Genomic DNA, 20538 nt, shown 5'->3' with positions numbered 1-20538 from the left:
CTTTATTGATGTGATTATGACATCAATCCATCCATCCATCCATCCATTTTCTATACCGCTTATCCGTCAGGGTCACGGGGGAGCTGGAGCCTATCCCAGCTGACTATGGGCGAGAGGCGGGGTTCATCTTGGACACACACTCTCACACTCACATCTAGGGGCAATTTAGAGTAGCCAATTAACTTAATGTGCATTTTGGTATTGTGGGAGGAAGCCGGAGAACCCGGAGAAAACCCATGCAGGCACAGGAAGAACATGCAAACTGCATTGGCAGTTTATTGGTAGACAATAAAGAGCCTACAGAAACACCACAGACTCACCCTTTAAACTACAGGCCATTCTGTTTTTTCTTTATAGCTAAGCTGACAGGTGTGAGGGCAGGTGAGAGCATCTAATAACCTCCAAACACCAGAAACGTTTTAGAAAATCACCACTAAGAAGCCATACCCTGGATGATAGCCAGCAGGATGACAATGACAAAGAAGAAGAAGGTAATGTCAAAGACCACTCGGTAGAGCTCGTATTCGTCCCCGGCTGGGTCTTCAATCTCATCTCCTATGCCACCACCAGCTCGCACGCCAACATACATGTGGAACAGGTAACACTGCAGGAGGAAGTGAGGTCAGAGGTCAGAGGTCATCTAACAAATCTTAAATCCCGCTCCACGCCGCTGATCTGCCCCCTACTCACGGTCATCATGTCGTCGCACTTCATGTCCGGTTCGTCCTCGTCCTCACTCTTGTTGTAGAACTTGCGGAAGAAGTTGAAGGCCACCACGGTGTACAAATACACCACCACAGCAAGCAAACCCACCGTCATCACGAGCTGGGTGGAACGGACGGATGCGTCATTAGTGCAAGATTCTAGTGTGAAAACGTGTGTGATGCGTCGCTACAGAGGTGGTGTGGTTACCTGTTTGCCGTTGTGAGTTACAGAGGACAAAATGGTGCGCAGCGTTTTGACACCCATGGCGATGTCCAGAAGATGAGCGGCAAAGAAGAAGTTGTTGTAGTGTCCGAGCAGAGACATAAACATGTACCAAACCAGGTAGAGGAAAGTCTAAGAGATAAAAGAGGGCTGTCAGTAAGACCAGACTCAAAAACAGATGCTCTGACTGTTTCAGATATGCCACGAAGTGCTTCCTTAACTCACATTGTCGGTGAAAACAACGCCGAACTTCCAGATCTGGTACTTGATGTCAATAGATGTTATCCTACAGAGAGAAGGACAAGTTTGCTCTGTGATATTATGTAGTATAAGCCTGAACGGTTCGGGTCAAGAGGCCGCAGTAGAGTTCGTACCAGCTGAACATGGAGGTGTCTGGTTCGGGCTTCTTTTCATGTGTCATGGCGCTGACGTCTAGAGAAGCCAAGTCCATGCCAAGCAGCTCTGCAATCCTCTCTCTGCCGTAGATGTCACCATATTTGTCCAGCACCTGGAAATACCACACAGATGTCATTTCACTGAGAGAAAAGTCCCTGACATTTTGTTGACATTTTGAATCAAAAAGCTGTCTGAAAAAAACTCACCTTTCTTTTCACAAACTTGTCCCAGTAATTGTTAGGGAAAGTTCTGCATTGACAGAGAGACGTCAGCAAAAGTTCATTGATTGTAATCTCAGTTTCTAATTCTGTTTATTAGAGCTCTGCAACCTGATCTGAATACCCGGGCTTCCTGAAACATACATTACTGTTAAAGCTGGGGTTATTTTAGAAGTGGTTTTTTATTTTATTTGTGAGAAAATATCTTTACATCCTAACAGCAAACAATAAATCAAATGAAAAAAAGAACAGATCGAGTATCAGCTGTTACAGGTCTGCAATAAGCCCATCCAGTCATGTCATTTAACAACAACAACTGCAATTTCCCAGCCTGGAATCACTGAAGTAAGTAAGTAAGTAAGTCAGTAAGCGAGTGAGTGAGTGAGTGAGTGAGTGACTGAGTGAGTGAGTGAGTGAGTGAGTGAGTCAGTGAGTCAGTCAGTCTATCTATCTATCTATCTATCTAACTCATTCAGCAGCTAACCCAGTTAGCACAAAGCACAGACACAGCAGTGAGCAGGACACCTCTGGGCTCAGGTCAGGTTTGCGTCTGGCTTGACTGGTTGGTATAAATCAGTATTGGGTTGGTTGCAGGCTTGTTTCCATACATCCATCCATTTATCTGATAATGTAACAGGGCTCTTACGGAGTGTTGAGCACCAGTCGGTCCCACTGGCCCTTGATGTCATCATCCTCAGGCTGTTCAGTGACATAGACACCATCGAACTCCAGCTTTCTGGCCAGCTCCTTCTCCCTCTTGAAGATAACCAGAGGAACCTGAAGAGCACAAAGAGAACAAGCTGCGTGAATCCCACAAGCAGACAAATAAACGTAAGTGGAGCTAACGCACAGCAAACACCACAAACCTTGAGGCAGTTGTAGCCGATGATGCACAGGAAGGAGATGATGGTGTGGATGATACCGAGGAAAGCCATGGCGGGCTCCATGTAACCCGTGCTCTCCTCCAAGAAGTAGTACATGGGACCTTCTTCATCGTCATCTTCTCCACCTCCATCATCCAATCCGGACCCATCTTCCTCGGCTCCAGAGCCTTCAAATAGGCCAGAGCCTTCAAACAGACCGGAACCTTCAAAGTCCTCCTCACCTGGAGGACTGTCAGACACCTGGACAGGTCAGACACAAAATTAGTCCTGCAAGGCTTTTGGGTTTACTCTATTTTTGTGGTATGAAAAATTCTGAACTAATGTTAAAAAACTATATACTCATACATTAAAATACTTCCAGTTACAAATACACAGACCTTGTAGAAGAGAAGGATGAAATTCAGAGCGAAGGCGATGAACAGAGCCAAATACCGAAGATTGTAAAAGTTGCGAGATAGGTAGTTCTGGGAGGGAGAGGGCAAAGGAGAGAGCACGACTTGAGTTTAGCTGAAGCAAAGCACAAAAGCAACATTTTGCTGCCTGATTCCATGACATTTACACTTGAAAATACTGTCACGAAGTTGCCAAATGCCGTTAACACACAGGCGACTATACTGACATGAGCGTTCCAAGAAAACAATGGGTGAAACTTCTGAAGAACAAGCAACCATATGAAACACATTCAGCAAACTTCGTTCAGCACATGTCGCACTGTGAACCACGTGGTGCCTAAGTTAAAAATGTGCTGTAACTGAGGTCTGCTCACCATGAATTTAATCCTCTGAACCTCCAGCTCGTTCCACAGCTCAAAGCCCTCCTCGGCAGGTTTCTTGCCTTTCTTTGCCTTGGTCTTCACAATCTTTTCCTCTTCCTCCTCAGGCTCTTCCTCCTTCTCCTTTACCTCAGGTTCAGGTTCTGCCTTCTCTGCCTTCTCTCCATTTTCAGTGCTGGAATAAGAGAAACCTTTTCTTTTTAAACAGAACTAGACAAAGTCGAAGCCGAGTACATGGCTGGGCTGTATTTGGTCTTCGTCAATTTGGTATTTGGTCTTAAAACTTATACAATGAAGCAGAGTTGCTTGTAAATTTGTCAACAGCTAACAAGGCTAACTGAGAGGGGTTTGATATTCGCCTGAAGACTCTTTATCATGAGCACAAGCTCAGTTTCTACATTGACTTACTCTGCTTTCTCAGTCTCCTGAGGGGACTCTTCTTCAGTTTCAACTTTTTCTTCCTCTCCTTGACCTCCAACTGTGGCAGCCAGCTGTTTCGATGATGGTTATACAGTTAATTAACCAATTAATGGAGAGTGTACACGTCAACAACATCAGACAGAACACCTCACCAATTTTCTCTTCAGCAGCGGCGTGCCCTCTGGAGTTGGTGGTTCTTCAGCTGTTGTCTCACCGAAGTCTCCAAGTCCCCCAGGAGTATTGAAACCAGGCAGGCGTCCACCCTCCCTCTCCTCGCTATCCTCCTCTTCCTCCTCTCCTCCCACAGCATCTAGGAGGTCAGCCCCTCCCTCTGTGTCTTGGACCTCTCTAGCCCCTGGTTCAGGTGGCAAGTCCCCGTGAACTTCGTCCTGTGTTGGATCTGGCATGCTGGCTAGGATGTCTGTCACTGTCATTTTCTTGGCGCTCTCCACTAAGCCTCCACCGAACAGCACCTTCCATATGAGTGTGAAGAAGCCCTTACATATACTATAAACGAACATGAGGATGCCCATCAGAACAGTGTAGATAAATGTAGCCAGGCCGATCACCATCTCCTTCACCGTCATTTTTCTTAGTTTGCGGTACCGACGCCGCAGGTTACGGAAGGTGAACATGTTGAAGAAGTTGACCACGCTCTTCAGAAAGTCTGCAAAGGCTGACGTTGACTCCGGAGCTTCCCCTTCTCCGTTGCCTTCATCTCCCTCTCCTGACTCTCCTTCATCTCCACCGCCCTCCTCTTCTTCCTCATCATCTTCCTCTTCTGCCGCTTCTCCCTCAGGCTCGGAAATCGATGCAGCGATGTTCATCTCAAAGATGGTGTCCTCGCAGAAGTTCACAAACATCTCCATTTTCTCACTCTCGCCACCTTCATTGACCACATCAAAGATGAACTGCCGTTTGGACTCTCTGACTTGCGGCATTTCCCACTGGTTGCGATTCGCCTCGCTGATTTCAAAGTAAATGCGCTCAATCTTCCTGCTGGCTCCCATGATCTCAATGCGGCCAAGGAAAGGGCGGAAGTAGTTGAGTACACTCTCTGCCTGCTCCAGGAAGTTCTGAAGGCGAGTATCATGGGGCACGTGCTCCGACAGGTTTGTGAGCAGAACGGCGATGTTGAAACCAATGTCTTTGGCGGGCTCCTGGAAACGATCAGCAAACTCCTCAAAGTTGATCATCTCATTCTCATCAGCCTCTGAGCAAGAGAGGAGGAACTGGATTTCTGAGGGAGAGTACTGCTTCTGGCTGTCCATGGCCTTAGAGAAGTCTTTCTTGGAGATTAGCCCACGGGGGTCCGTCACATAGTCTCGGAAGGCATCAGACGCCACTATGTCCTTGAGCTTGAGGAACATGTCGAAGAACTTAAGAATCATCTCCACATTGCTGGAGGACTCCACCAGCATGTCAACCATCTGCTTGGCAATGGTGCCGTTCACCACATTGCCTAAGATCAGTACAAAGTGAGAGGATATGAGAAATATATAGCAAATATGTAACAGAAATCACTAGACTTCTGTTACACATCTAGACATCACTAGACTGAGAGAGACAACATACCTTCAAGCAGGGACAGAAGCATCACCACCATGTCCTTCTGCAGATCCAGCAGCTCCTTCAACAGTCCGATTTGACTGGAGTCCTGCAACAAAGCCAAACACAGCAAAACACAAACAAACAGAAGAGAAAACAGTATTCTTAACATGTGGACTGAGGGAACATTTTCATTTTGATGTTATAGCAGAATTTAATTTAAGAAGATATGGGCTAGTTTTACATCTCTTCTGAGATGTAAAACCGCAAGAGAAACTACCTCAGAGTGAGCTCTACTCCAGAAATGATCCTGGGTTTGCATTTTTAAATAAAGAAATATGCATTTTTAGCTTCATAAATAGTACACTTAATGAGATGGAAAGCGAGACGGACACTTAAACACAGGCAGGCATGAGAGGAGGGAAGAACGGCCCCGCCTTTCCCCTTTATTCCCCTTTGTCTGTGAAAGTGGCTGCAGGCATGGGAGCAAGGAAGACATAAACACATTTGCAGACGCCGATCTTAGCAGTCCTGAAGACCTGCACCAGCAGATAACGAGAGCCACAAATACTTTAGACAATCTAGAGTGGTTGTCAGGCTGGTTGAGATCTAGAGGAAAAGGATGTCAGGATGAGCAAGCACCAGCCACCTGTGAAAACACTGTGGTACCGTTTAATGCCTCTGCAACACGGAGGAGCCAAATATATAATGAAAGGAGCTAAATGAAAAGAAGCAAATCAAGACAACTTAAATTTAGGGAACATGAAAAATAAGGGGGATTAATCAGACAATTTATTTTGCTTAAATCTAAAAGCTAAAGGAAAGTGATTTAATTGCATTATATTATATTTGGTGTGAAAAAATGTAAAACATTTAAAATTTGTGATCTTTCAGAATAAGACTCAGCTGTCACAAATTCTCTGTGCAGTTCAGTAACTGTTTAATTTTTTCCTAGACAACATTCATCAAAATAGTCTGGCACTGGATAGTCACCGTGTGTCCTTGTTACACTTTGTCTCCATATTCAGGGACAAAGTCTAACTGACTTGATGATTTGTTAGACATAAAAGAAAAGAGCAATAATAAACACAAACAAAAAACATTAAGTGAAGCAGAGGGAATACACAAGGAGGGAAATTATGCAGGTATCAAGCTTTGTAATAAATGAAATGAAGCGTGGGATCTTTAAAAAATTATGAAGGGGCTCTAAATGAGATGGCATAGGCAGAGAGACAGATTCTTACGCCATTTCGTTGTCCAGGATCAGGGTGCATCTAACAGGGTTTCACACGAAAATAAAAATGTTATCCATGAACATTTGCACTTGTGAGCCTGGATATTACTTATTTCACTTTATATTTCAACTTATTTCTTCGAACTTCTTTCTTGATAATTAAAAAAAAACTAATAATCTGACATTTGAAATATATTCAAGATGTTAAAAAAACAAAAGTACATTTTGAACAGCATCGGTAGCAATCAACACTATCACACACAATTAGACTGAGTAGGAAGCACTGCAGCTCCTGGTTAGGTCACACAAGTTAACACACACACGGCTCAAAGCAAACACACGTTTGTCCAAAGCACAATCAAAACGAAGCACTGGTCAGTACTGTGAAAGGAAACATTAACAGTATTATACAGAATCAGAGAGGAAATAAAGAGTGTTGTTCTGTTTCTCCTCAGACTGTTTCTGCCTTCTTAACTTGAATTTGGCGGGATAAAGGACAAATCTGCACTCAAAAGCAAAAAACAGACTTTTCATACTTCAAATCATTTATTTGAACTAAAGGAGCTAATGTAGGTAAGTAAAGGATGAGAATAGTGGAGAAAAAACATGGCTACCTGGAAATCATAGTATATTAAACAACTCTTTAAAATTTAAAATGAAAAGTTGTTGCCTTTAAATGTGATTTTAAATGGGAAGATAACCAGATCACATTTTAATTCCAACCGAAGTTCTGCTTAAACCTACAGTACAAAAATCTTCAACATAAACCCTTAACGTGGTGTCTAATTTAGACAAAGTGCCTTGTAATCCTTCTCTTTAACATAAAATGGCACAGTAAAGAGGCAGAAACAATCTGACAAAGACAAGAGGAGGGAAACTAGTTGAGATGTAAAAACCAATTCATTAAAAAAAGAGAAATCAAATAAATACATACTTTACTCTGCAGGAACCATGAGAGAGATAGTTCAAAAAATTAGTATACTCAGTGTGGATAAGTGGATTAAAATATACTGAACACAAATGTATAGATTTCCTTATTGTCTTCTTTTCATAAACTGTAACACAACACATAATTGGATCATTCAAAATGCAGGATTTTCTAAATTCTCTACAGAAATTATGCATCAAATACACAGGAAAATGGAAAGTATGGCTAGAAAGAGAACAAAAATTAATTTATTTACCGGGATGTTTCTTACCTGAGCAAGTTTCATCATCATATGAGCAAAGACGTGCAGGAAGCCCACAACAGCATCCCACAACCTGCTGTGGGCCAGAGACTGCTGGTTCCCAGTGCAGGGACCCTGACACACACAAACACAACGAGGAAAACATGACGAGATGCATTCAGGGCCACAGCACTGAGGGAGCAAGAAGCCCCTTGTACTGGTGGAGATTATCATGTTCTTTTGTGGCAAGATGGTGAATTTGCATGTTTCGCACTCAAACAGGAAGTTCCTTTGAAGACACAACAGATGCTCTAAAGTTTTGCAGGCACATTAGAAGAAATCTAATTTTTATCTCGTTCGTTAAAAACAAAACGTTTGTTAACTTGACCGGGTTATGATTTGGTGTAAGCATATCCAAAATATATCTGGGGGAGTAAATGTAATAGTTACATTAACTTGGAACTCTTTGCCTTTTCTTTTCCTAATCACAGAAGGAGAAATTTCCCTGCAATGTGGGGGAAATCTGCTAACACTGGAGGGTGAAACATTCAGTGTTCAGGCAAACCCCCTTCAGAGGCCCTCCAACCGGTCGGTGACAAGCACGTGATCCTCACTGGCTTCCCATCCACCGGGAGTTTAAGCCCTGCCCCAGTATGACCCACAGAGTCTCCTTGAAATTAGATTTCGTATTGTGATTCAGCATGTAATCTACCTATCGTCCATACAGGACCTCTCTTACCTGGATATACTCGGTCAGGCTGTTGAAGACCTGCTTAGCCACAGTCATTGCTTTGGAGAAATTCCTCTTACCAGGTTCATCAATGATGTCTTTTCCTGAGTAATACCAGTAAAAGTCACTGATCGACTCCTGGACACAGGAAGGAGGAGGAAAACATGATGTTACTTTCAAATTCTATCATATCAAATTAGCCCAAATGGAAAATGAAATATTTGTCCACAGTGAAACGCATATATTTTTTATGTCGTTGAGTTAAAAGTGTATTTATACCTTTAACGCTGAAACAGAATGCATGTTCAGTTCTTATTTATATGCCGTCAAAGTTTTAGTCTGGCATAAAGACTAAATTATGTATTTACAAAATCTGATTTATATTGGCCTGACTTGATTTTATCGCAGTGACCTGAAGTCGAAGCAGGTAGTCCACAGTGCAGATGATGACGTTGATGGTGGTGGTGCTACCTGTCTGAGTTCTCAGGTAGTTCTGGAAATCTGAGAACGGGAACAAGACGCACTTTAGATTGAGTTATCAACAATTAAACTACAACAATTTCCTAGATGATACTTGAATATTAGTTGGGGTTAATAGTCCCTGAATGTTAAAATCTATCTGACTGTACCACCGTGGTTCACTGTCCCCAGCAGTGCACTGAGAGGAAGTGAGCGAGCACTTGGACTCACGCTGGAGGGTCACTTTACAAGGACCTTTGCTAAAGAGACTCACCATTATTGTGGCCCTCACAAAGAAGCTGGAGGAAGCGGAAGAGGTCACACGTAAATTCATCGTCCGCCATCACTTTCTCATCTGAGGAAAACAGGAAATGTAGTTTAATCTGCACAAGAAAGTTTCAGCAGCCCCAGTACAGACTACATTGGTCATCTTTCTGTGTTATTGTGTTAGAATACACAGTGGAAAACAAATTCAAGCACAAGAGATTAGGTGTATTAAAAGGAAGTCTATCTAGGAAGCCTATTTTACTGTTTGTTTTAACTAACTCTTTAATTTAATTTATTTATTTATATAGCACCTTATACGATCAAAATTGTCTCTAGATGCTTTACAGAAACCCAGAGCCTGAACCCCCGAGCAAGCAGACAGTGGCAAGGAAAAACTCCCTTTTAACAGGAAGAAACCTTGAGCAGGACCCGGCTCACAAGGGAGAACCGTCCTGCTGATAGTCGGCTGGGATCGGCTTTATCCTGCTGGTATTAATATTTTAATTTTCTCTTGCATCGCTGTGGCCATAAATCTGAGCATTGTCTCCTAAAAACACAAACATTTTATGTTTACTATTCCTGCATTGCTTTTTATTTAGTTAGATTCATTTCTTACTAAAAGAAACAAGAAGCTTCTCGAGATAAAACAATATATCATCATTTTATCTGTTTTTACTAAAATTCAACTTTTGAACCACAAGCAGAAGAATTCTGCCTTTTGGGCGAAATTATTTGACCAGCTCCAAAGACACATCAACCTTTTCCAGGTATAATAACTTCACTGAAGCAAGTGCAGTGATTGTTCTAACCCCTTTTTTCAATATTTGGACCCCATTTCTGAAAATAAAAGAACACTTTATCCCAGAGCTTTTTCTAGCTTTTAGTAAAATAAGGCTAAATGTGACACCAAACAATTTGTTAGGACAGATGGTCTATGCTGACTATACCGTACACAGAGATTAGACTTTTAGATTAAATGTCAACCATGTTGATTAAAAATCATTGATGATTTATGGTAATCCAACTTCACATTACCTACCAACTGATACACACTAAACACTGCAAAAACCTGCAGTGCAGCACCACATTTAGTTGTAAAATATTATCAATAAGCAAATATTTTATCTACAACAGTAGATAAAACTAAAGTATACGTGTGATAACACTTAGACACTGATTACTATACTATTACTATGTATGTTTGTATGTAAGTGTCTGTGACTGTGGCAGCAAAATATGAAGTACCATCAACTCATCCCCTGCTTTCAGCAGAACAAAGACCTCTGAGTCCCCATCCAGCTGAGGCCCCCATACTGACTCCCCTCCTGTTCCCTCCCTCAGACTTCAACCCCGTCCAGCTCTCCAAATACTTTTCACAGAAAACATCTACACAACAAAACTCTGATAGACAACACTATCCCATCACAAGGAATGACAGACACGGAACACACACATAAATAAAGAGAGGAAACCAGGGAGATACAATGAAACACAACTGAGGAGACACTCGTGACACAAATGTTGGTAGTGAACACAGAAATACAGAGATCACTTCAAGGCACACCATCATGCAGGATAGATCTACTGAACTCTGCAAACCCCAGTGAGATATGAGATACACTCCAGGAAAATGCACAGGTGGCTAGCTGATCTCTGTTGTTATCAGGGTGGGAGTAAAGAATGACAACTTATCTCCTTACAACAAGTGAGCAGCTTGTTACGTGAGGGCAGCTCGCTTGCTGTAAGAACAAAATCGTCGTCAAAAAAGGTACGAGCATGCTCGGATTTAACAGTGAAGGTACATGAAACAAAACTGTGGCGGCGATGCTGGGTTTGATAGTCTCCTACAACAACAAACATGGACACAGTGATGGGGGCGACGGGGTCTGTAATCATAGTGACTACTGTTAAATAATCCAGTATCCATGGCAAGCAAAGGTGCAGAATCACAAACAACAGAGTCGACAGGTTAACATACGTATTTAAAGGGTACAAGATTCAGTATTACTTTGTGATTTTATTGCCCTTTGACTGTCTATACTAGCATGTCTTGAATCGCTTACATTAAGCATGAGGCAGAGAGTGTTGTGTATGAGACAAACGATTGCTGTCTTGCTATCACTCAAGTGGCCAAATATCACACAGGATCACTATTCGCTGTTATGTACCCTGTTGTTTTTGGAAGACTGCCTGCTGAGTTTCCCCAACAAAGCCACAATTGAACGCTGTGACCTGATATTGCACACAAAATCCTATGACGGTCACGGCAAAGCAGGATTAGATTAAAATGATCAGAAGTTCGGGGGCATTTTAGGGAACACAGGGATTTATGTGCAGTGGTTTACACAGATGGTCTCGCTCTGTGGGTCAACGCTGGAATATTACTATATAATGGGCAAACTAACTACATTTGAATGATGTGAACAGGAGATGTACACAGCTTAGAGAGGCCCTACTGCTGCTGCAATTCATTTCAGATTTTCTAGGACACGGGGTCAGCGTAGTTCTCTGTGATCTACTTGTGAGAACTGAGTGGGAGAGGAAGAATGAGGTTACTGACGTTCCTTCCCATCGATCAGTCGCAAGACTGAGAGTGTCAGAGTTACAGTAGATCTGATAAAACACTCAAGGATGAAAATGAAACTGTACAATCACTTCAAGAGGAAAAAAAAAGCAGAGATACAATAACCGCTAAGGTACGAGAACAGCCACAGCAGCAATGTGTACCGCTGCGAGGCAACAGTGAGCGTAAAGTTTGATTTCACTGGGTCCTTGAGTGTGAAATGAAATGCATATTAAGTTCACAGCAAGTAAAAAAAAAACTCGTCAGGTGAATAAGAGCTAAAAGAGACAGAAAGGACAGAGAGGAAGGAGAGAAAGAAATGAAAAATATATGAGAGCAAAGTTTCATTTACCACGTTCTAGCTTCATATCTGAGAACCGTGAGAGCAGCAAATTGACGAGTGGGAAGGACATGGGTATGAGGGGTAAAGGGTTGAAACGGGCAAAGTGAACATGGTGTGGGAGAGAGGGAGACAAAGAGAGACGAGGTGAGTCCATAAATCTCACAGCTGTCAGTGGATGATAGACAGATCATTTCCAGACATCAACAGTCAAAATGCTGTGACTAATACAACAGTGTCATGGCTCTAAACACTCCAAACACACTTTGACGAAAACATACCTGCAGCCCGGCATCCACAAACAGGCGCACTCAGACACACAAATGCACAGACTACAGACTGGAACTAGAGAAATGTCGGATTATATAACAAACCAGTAGGAGAACAGGGATGTGGCGGCGTCTGTGTGAGTTCAGATACTGTGTTGTGGTGAGAAGGCGACCATACTCACTAGTGCCCTCCTCTGAAACCATCCCAAGTCCCTCTGCCTTGTTCTGTCTCTCAAAAGCATTCAGGTCCAAAACGCTGCCAACATCAAATACTTAAGTCAGTTTAACAGTCCAACAAACTTTACTTCCAATTAGCTCCTCTCAAAAAAAAAAACAAGCAAACATCTGGGGTACAAAGCTGAACCCTCAAAACTGAGAAAGGTTGGCAACAAAAGTGTCAATTGTGAATCCACTACGGACCTGCAGGTCTGCATCAGAGCCTGAACGCTAAGGAAGAATCCCACATCCTTTTTGTCCTTCAGATAGTCCAGCATTCTCTGCACGCAGACGGGATGGCAGAAAACAAAATATTTTCTTGTCATACAGAAATCTACAGATCTAACAGATAAGGATGGTCATTCCAGCTTTGTAATTAAAAGACGCTTGTCTAAAATGTGTGTAAAACCCTCACAGGGTTCCTTTACCTGCTGTACATCACTGTTGCCTCCGTTGAGGATGGAGATTCCCAGTTTGAGTGTGGAAGAAACCATGGCTCCAGGTTCACCTGGAACAATCAGATACATCAGTGGTGTGGAACAAGTTAGGCAGAGACAAGTTAGGCAGGTTGTCCCTGCCAACACAGTAAACATCTCTGATTTCTGCAATCACTGATTGACTTCACAAAACTGTACATCGTACCGCTTTATGCTGAAGAACAAACTTGCTTACAACATCAAAGCATTTAGGATCCCAAAAAAAAAAAAAAAAAAAAAATTATCCCTCATAATTCACTTTTCATGATGCACCTCAATCATGGCATTAAAACGAATGGCTTGGGGTGAAACATAACAGTTACGCAGCTCAAAAAACTCCTTCAGAAGGATAATTTATCATCCATGGAAAATCAAGACATGTCATGGCTAAGATTAGTGCGGGTCGACATAATGTCCACACAAACAACCAAAACGCGCGTGTGTGTGACAGCTACCTTTACAGGCACTGATCATCTGCAGCACCATCTCTGCAGCCCCGCGGTTGTGTAGACGGGACTGCTGGTACAGAAGCCTCTGTTTCTCCATCTCCTTTTCCTGTAGAGCAGAGCAGGAAGGACACAGCTGTAACCCTGCCAACAGGGACTGCACTGCCCCCCGCGCTCACACACACACACACACACACACACACCCTCAAGCTTGTATCCTAATTACTCCATCCGCTGACTGCACACGAACACGTTTGTAATGAAGCTGATGATTACAATCAAGATGTTTGTGAAGGTTTAAATTAGCAGGCTTTGATGAACTAATCTCATCTAATTTTATCTAATTTCTGTTAAACACACTGATACGCTCTTAGTTTAGCACAAAGAGCAGAAATAAGAGGAAGTAACAAGCTCATTTTGTATTACATGACTATTTTATGAGCAGTTGAATACAGGAATTATTTATTTATTCATTCATTTTTGACAAATGACTTCTGGATTTCATCATGTTTTCTCCTCACAGTACATGTCGGTGGTGCTGATGCTGGGCTGAGGTGAACTAATAAAACACACCGTCTAAGGAAGATACAGTTCATAAACAATACATCTTCAAGGTTTTTAGATTGTGTCTGTATTACTTATGACAGAGCTGGACTTGTTGCATCTGGTCTTTCTAAGGGGGGTAATTTAAAGTGTCCTGATTTCCAACCTTTTACCAGAATGTAGCCTAGATGGCTTTCAATTGTATGGCTGCAAATGAACCACATTTAAAAAATAAATAAAAAAGCACTGTCTTTGTCATAGAAATACTTTGAATTATTTTGCCACAGGAGCTGGCTGCAGCACCAGCCTCTTATTCAAATCTAAAAGACTAAAACTCATTAATTCTCACAGAAACACACACACACACACACACACTCTTCCACCGGAACACAATGTGTATTAGTGATGCTCTTGACAGCTTCCAGAGGCAGCAAACGTTCAATGGCGGCAAACATTTCTTCCCGGAGCACAACACTCATTTCACACACTCTTAAGAGGAAGCCACAAGTGGTTGACTGAGTGATCCAGCATGCATACGGTAACCTGCTTTCAACAGTACAACTCAGTGTCAACTATCCTCGAGCCCTACAGTTACTGTATAACTACCTACACAGCTGCCTGCATGCATTTGTTCGCATCGTACGTCTTTGTAGATGTTGGTTCCTGTTTATATACAAGGTTTTTACAGCTGTATCCCTGTATTATTAAATCATCAAAACAATTACATCATATCGTACACTGCTGCTACATAATATAGCACTCAAATTCACTGCTCCACCCACTGTACTGTATGTCACTGTCCTATATTTTACTACACCACATAACCTCCTTTGGTGCAGTCGATACAGAATTGCTGCTATGAACAAGCATCCTGTTGATAAAAGAGGTTAGATCTGACCCACCCACTGCACACCATGCATAAAGCCCCACCCAGAGCAACCAGACCTGATTCTACCCCTCCCTCCGCCCCCCCTCCCTCATAAGCCTGACTGTGTTTAAAAAAGTTACGGAGCAACTTTTCTCTGGTTAAAGGTTCTGCTCATCTTTGGAGCCAATTATGTGTGAGAAGAGAAGATATGAGATCACGGGTGTGAGCGTGTCTGTGAGAGTGCTGCAGTGTGTGCTTGCACGAGTGTGTGTTTGGGTTTCGGTTCGGTGTTATGTACGGCTGACTGTGCAGGCTTTTACTGTAGTCCTTGGTGAGCACAGAGAGGGAGGCTTGTTAACGGTGTCCAATTCAAAGGAAAGACAAACAAAATCAATTACTTCTCAGGTGTTAGATTTCCAACTACAGCTATCAGGTGAGTCTGTGAGGGTGAACACAGCGCAGTTAGCACGTGAGCACAGGAGGACGTGAGTCAGGCAAGGGTGGTGCAAGTCTGGGAGAGACTCACCACAGACACATAAGATCAGTACGGGAGAGCTGGTTCTACTGTCAGAAAACGTGCTGCAAGGCTTGGCGTGTTATCAGTTTCCAAAAGTAGTTACTTATTGGGCCCTGGATGGCAACATCACATTTCTGAGCATGTATGAGCTACCAAAAAAGGAACAGTAATGATGTTCAGTTGATGAAAATAATAAGAATCAACACTGAACTCAGTGAAGGGATTCTTAAAGTCCATTTAGGAAACTGCAGTGAAAAGGTGTGTGATGTTACCCTCCAGGAAAAGTCATGGGTCTCTACAGGCACAACATTACCGTATCCAAACCTGGCTTTTGAGCCAAAACAAATCACTGAGATATTCATTCAAACAAACATTAACTACTACCACCACTGTTATTACTGCTAAGGAGTTGATTTACTGATGCTGTGCCGATGCTCATGTGTGCATTTGTCCACATAAACTGAGAGGTTCTATCAAGGTTTTGTGCTGACTAAGCGATTTTACTAAATCTGTTTACACCATCATTCTAGCTGACGGCGTGACATAAATTTGTATTATATTTTTAAAAAGAACCAAGAAAAACCTCAGAGATTATTTTTTTCATATTTCCAAGGGGGACTTGCACTTCAGTGTTTTCAAGTATATTTATTAAACTGCTGCTGCACTTACTTAGATAAATATTTAACGGATGAAGATGTCTAAAGAATTGTACTGCAAATCAACCCCAATCAAACCCCATCAGAAGCACATCAGCCTTGGAAACTGGGACTCATTGGTTTGTTTTGACCAGGGTTTCATTTTGTTGTCTTTAGCTGCATCATCTCTCTGCACTCAAGTCATGCAATTTAGCAAATAAAACAAATTGGGTCCACGACATTGATCCGACTGGTGGGCAGAGTCCAGCAAAGGCATGCACAGGTCAGTCCAACATCGCCGGGAGTAGACGAGTGGTGTGAGTGGAAAAGTGAGAAAAGACAGGAAGAGAAAAAAAGATAAATGTTGTATTGGGGGGGGTGTGCCGAGTGTGATGTCCTGGTGTGGTCACTGCGTGGGGAGTCGCTTCTCCGCTGACTCCCCTGTGTCCCTTCCCCTGGTCCCCCCATACCATCTCTGTCTGTCGCACCTCAAAGGATGGCTCCTCCCCCTCCTGTTCTCCCCCTTCGTCCTCCTCACCAATGTGGCAGCTCTGGAGGGAGACAACAACAAGTCAGAGACTGGATCTGAGTCAGTTTTACACTCCCAAAGTTTTAAGAACCTGAGAAAAAAAATCTATAAAACTAATTCACATATTGTACAAAACACTTAACTCGGATGTGACAACAGCTTGAACTGCAGCTGCCATTTTCATGTTCCATGCAAGGGTACAGTAAATATCTGTTTGTTTTCAGTAAAACTAAAGCAAAGCAAATGTACTGTATACCACCAGCCTCCATCCCTAACCTCATTTACATTTCAAGACGTAGCCAAGTTTAAGCTGCTTCTCAGTGAGTGTCTTACCTTTGCCATAATATCAGCATAAGACATATAGAGATGGTCAACGTCAAGCTTCCTGTAATGAGAAGACATGTAAGAGGAATCAATGAGTCTCGCAGAGGAACAGGTAACAAAGGTAAGTCACAGGAGAGACGAGACACTCTTACGTCTTTTCTGTGAGAGCTGTCCGACTGAAATGAAGAATCAGCTGATGAAGGGGGTCAGGCTTCGACTCAGTCTCCTCTTCCTCTTCCTCCTCTTCCTCCATGGCTTTCTAATTTAATAAACAGAGATTACATGCATCTCAACAAAAACCTCAGTATGTATGGGCAATATCTCACTAAAGCAAACTGTACACCTCAGAATTAAAGGGAGGATGACTTACTGATAAATCATCAATCATCTTGTCCTCAAACGAGTAACCCTCAGTCTCCAGCCAGTTTCTCTTGTAGGCGTCCAAGAACATGTTGGTTGCCCTGTGCCTGTGAGAGGAGAGGTAATCAGGACTTAACTCAGGATGGCTGTAATGGCCCACGTAGAGCCTTCTGACTTTCTTTTTGGATTGTTTCGTTACTGAGTGTGAAGGGAATCATTACGTGGGGATGTTGTACAGGGGTGTCATCCTGAAACAGGCCACCACAGCCCTGCGACGTTGTTTGGACAGCAGCTTGTGCCATACCATTTTCTTTGACTTGAAGGGATGTTCTGTCTAAGGCAAGAAAAAAAAGCATGAACGAATCCTTCCGGACAGTATGTGCAAAATCTGCAAGGCGGTAAGGCTGCAACTGGCAACCAAATAATTTCTCCACTTTGCATTCAGTCACAAGTGTTTGCCTGCAGAGCTTGTGTCCATACTCACCACCTCTATGTGGTAAAGGACAGCGGACACCTCTTGTACCCTTTTCACCACCTTCTCAGGGTCCTCGGCGTCTTCAGCCTTTCCAGCCATCTCCTTATACAGAGACATCTGCCAGCGCATAGCCGGGTCCTCCACCTGAAAGCAAGAGTCAGACACATGTAATTCAGGTAAAGATATTTATTTTCTTTATTAATATGTCAAACAATTAAAATCCACTCACCTTGCCTTGCAGATGTAGATTGTTGTGCAAGAACTCCCTCACCTCTTCATCTGTGTCTTTCTACAAGGCGTGGGACAGAAGACATTGATAATTTATTTGTTCACACAAGATAATGAAAAATATTCCACCGGTTGGTAAAGAACAGTATACTGACATGTATTTCAGCCTCTGTACAGCTTCCAAATGAAAAAACAAACTGAGCTCTTTTATATGCTTATGTATACTGGATATTGAATGGAAAAATGTGCCAGTGTTCCCATGTTAGGACAGAACACAGTGAGTTGGCTTCAAACACATCAAAGTACCAGTGAGTATCTGATCTTGGCAAGATTGATGAGCTCCTGGTCTGCAGGAGAGCACATATTGAGGCCGATGGGAAGCAGCTTCTTTAGTGCTGCTACGATGAGGGAGGTCTGCACAGAGTAGCGATCCCCCCGCCGCTTCTTCTTGGTACGCTCCTGCTCTGAGCCCCCAGACTAAAGAGAGAGAGAAAAAGTTCAGATCGATCCGTCTCTGCTCGATTTACAAGCACCTACGCCTCACACATCAAACATTTCCTTTTCAGAAAACATTTCTGTGGCATCAGAGGCTTTTGAAAATATTTAACAAAAAAGCAAAGTAAGACCAGAATAAAACATATATAGAAATTGATAAATGAAATAGCCTGAACCAAATGCAGAGTAATATTTTAGACAATATCACAACATGCGAATAAACTGACTCAACAGGTAAGTGAATAAATTTTCATCAGCTGAAATCAGACAGAACAACAGCTACAGTTTCTTCTAAACATCAGCTTCCAGTGGAGTTTCAGCTGCTTCACTGCTGCATCAGCTTCAGTCGTTACACACAATGCAGCCTCACTGTTAGTAGCGCAGAGGCTGGACGGGTCACATCCTGTCCATCGAACAGCACACAGAACAGCACAAGTCTATGGGGTCAGCTCCATCGCCCTGGAGCTCTTCTCACACACTCCTGTCCTGAGGCAGCCAGTGCTCATTACTGACTGTTGTCTGGCCTCACAGCACCCTCTCTGCCCTCAGGTGCATGGTGTGTCGGCAAAGAGAAATGTTGTGAAGATCAGGTAACAGAAGCTCACTACAGTAATGTCCATCTGATAGCCAAGGAGAGGAGGTTTCTCTAATTTATCTTACAGCAACCACAAAAAAAACATCAAACATGGATTAGATATTCAATGATTTGAACAATTTAATGGTGTCAATGAATTAGACACGGAGGGACGAGCCCAGTTAGTAAACATGAAAGCTATGTGGTGATGTTGCGCTAGCTTTAGTTTCCCCTCGACAGAACCAGCTAGCTACATATGAGGGACACAGTGAATCTAACGATGACAGCGAGGGATGGTACGGCTTTTTGGTGTAAACACAAAGCCAATGAGAGTATGGAACATGGAAAAGAGAAGAGTCCCCCAGCGCAGGAACCTTTACGACAAAAGCTGAAAAAAATCCAAGCGTCAATAACAAAATTTCAACATCACAGAGGGCACAGTAGCACGAGCTCCACAAGAATATCCAACAGGGACGATCTAAAGGCAAACTGTTGACTATTAATCAAAGGAAACAAGGTGATGGTGCTCGGCTGCAGGAGTACACACTCCAAACTAGATACACAACTACTCAGCCGAGCACCATGAAACCTCAGAGGCCACTACGATCTACAGCGAAGAGCTTTCATCAAGCTACTCCAGACCCCGACTCACACACACACGCACACACACACACAAAAAAACACAGACACACGTCCCTAGCACACTCACACACACTTAATACTAATCAAATAAAATCATAATATCACTTACATTCACTTACATTCTCATTCGTATAAGAACTTTCAACAAAATGTATCAGAATCATTTCACCCATGGATGTGCACTACTATGTTATTGCTATTACTAAACCGTACTGCTATGGCCTGCAGTTTGCATTGTGAGTCCAGCTGCTCTTGGAGTTTATTTACCTGTACTTAATCTGGGGGATCATCTGCGTGAGTTCCTTCCTGACACTGTGTGTTTAAAACTCCGGTTGTGTGTATGCATGTGTGTGAATACTGGGGTCTGTGCATAAGAAGTGTGGCAATCCACAAGAGAGCTTGATGAAATGTCTCCCCAAACTCAGGGTGCCATGCGGTCAGCACAGCGCTCGTGCACAAACACAGTCTAACCTCTCCATCTCCGGCCTAGTGGCCCAGCGTCCAAACCCCGACACAGGATACAAGGAGAAAACACAGTTAGCGACACTCCTACTGCTGCCTACACACTCAATACTGCCACTCAGATTGTCCTGGCAAAGAGATGTTATTAGTAATGGTCTATGACTATAACATTTCTAGAAAATGATTATTATCTACAGAATAATCATTTAACTGACATTCATATCCATAACAACTTAAAGGAAAGAAAGGAAACAACAACAGAGAATAGATGAAGAGGGGTTTCCTTTTAAATCTTTGCCTGCTTGGAATGGGTGGCGTTAGTGAAATATTAATTATTAGAGTTTAGTTTCTGAATGAGTTACAGCTCAAGATAAGAAGTAAGCAAATAAAATGTCTAATTAAGTAACAGGCTAAGTTTGACCTGACCGTCTGTCTGCTTGTCCACTCTCACCTTGCTCATCTTGCTCTTACTGTCAGCAGTCAGGAAGGACATGTTGTTGATCTCATTCATCACGACAAAGTTCTGCTCCTCCCTCTTAAAGTTCTGTGATC

The 20538-nt window shown here is 42.8% G+C and overlaps 1 protein-coding gene across 8 annotated transcripts in view; it reads right to left on the bottom strand.

The window, feature by feature from the left end:
• Window positions 1-20538, bottom strand: part of ryr1b (ryanodine receptor 1b (skeletal)) — a 68103-nt gene that overhangs the window by 2589 nt on the left and 44976 nt on the right. The window contains exons 72-106 of one of the 8 annotated variants that reach the window (XM_046389837.1): window positions 20438-20530; window positions 19996-20010; window positions 18120-18290; window positions 17815-17874; window positions 17595-17729; window positions 17332-17444; window positions 17121-17217; window positions 16903-17009; window positions 16760-16811; window positions 16368-16448; window positions 13344-13443; window positions 12841-12920; window positions 12617-12693; window positions 12379-12452; window positions 11940-11957; window positions 9032-9112; window positions 8711-8799; window positions 8308-8436; window positions 7599-7703; window positions 7334-7339; window positions 6410-6439; window positions 5446-5475; window positions 5193-5274; window positions 3770-5079; window positions 3606-3688; window positions 3192-3372; window positions 2803-2889; window positions 2408-2665; window positions 2188-2318; window positions 1530-1572; window positions 1302-1435; window positions 1153-1213; window positions 913-1059; window positions 691-825; window positions 448-604 (exon numbers count right to left, since the gene is read on the bottom strand). In XM_046389837.1, the coding sequence (XP_046245793.1) occupies window positions 448-604; window positions 691-825; window positions 913-1059; window positions 1153-1213; window positions 1302-1435; window positions 1530-1572; window positions 2188-2318; window positions 2408-2665; window positions 2803-2889; window positions 3192-3372; window positions 3606-3688; window positions 3770-5079; window positions 5193-5274; window positions 5446-5475; window positions 6410-6439; window positions 7334-7339; window positions 7599-7703; window positions 8308-8436; window positions 8711-8799; window positions 9032-9112; window positions 11940-11957; window positions 12379-12452; window positions 12617-12693; window positions 12841-12920; window positions 13344-13443; window positions 16368-16448; window positions 16760-16811; window positions 16903-17009; window positions 17121-17217; window positions 17332-17444; window positions 17595-17729; window positions 17815-17874; window positions 18120-18290; window positions 19996-20010; window positions 20438-20530 (4552 nt within the window). The remainder of the gene's footprint in view (window positions 1-447; window positions 605-690; window positions 826-912; window positions 1060-1152; window positions 1214-1301; window positions 1436-1529; window positions 1573-2187; window positions 2319-2407; window positions 2666-2802; window positions 2890-3191; window positions 3373-3605; window positions 3689-3769; window positions 5080-5192; window positions 5275-5445; window positions 5476-6409; window positions 6440-7333; window positions 7340-7598; window positions 7704-8307; window positions 8437-8710; window positions 8800-9031; window positions 9113-11939; window positions 11958-12378; window positions 12453-12616; window positions 12694-12840; window positions 12921-13343; window positions 13444-16367; window positions 16449-16759; window positions 16812-16902; window positions 17010-17120; window positions 17218-17331; window positions 17445-17594; window positions 17730-17814; window positions 17875-18119; window positions 18291-19995; window positions 20011-20437; window positions 20531-20538) is intronic. The other 7 variants (XM_046389838.1, XM_046389840.1, XM_046389839.1 and 4 more) reach the window with 7 other exon arrangements.

This window comes from Scatophagus argus, chromosome 5 (assembly GCF_020382885.2).
Source record: "Scatophagus argus isolate fScaArg1 chromosome 5, fScaArg1.pri, whole genome shotgun sequence".
In the NCBI taxonomy this organism is placed as follows: Eukaryota; Metazoa; Chordata; class Actinopteri; family Scatophagidae; genus Scatophagus; species Scatophagus argus.
This window is presented reverse-complemented; position numbering and strand designations above follow the sequence as displayed.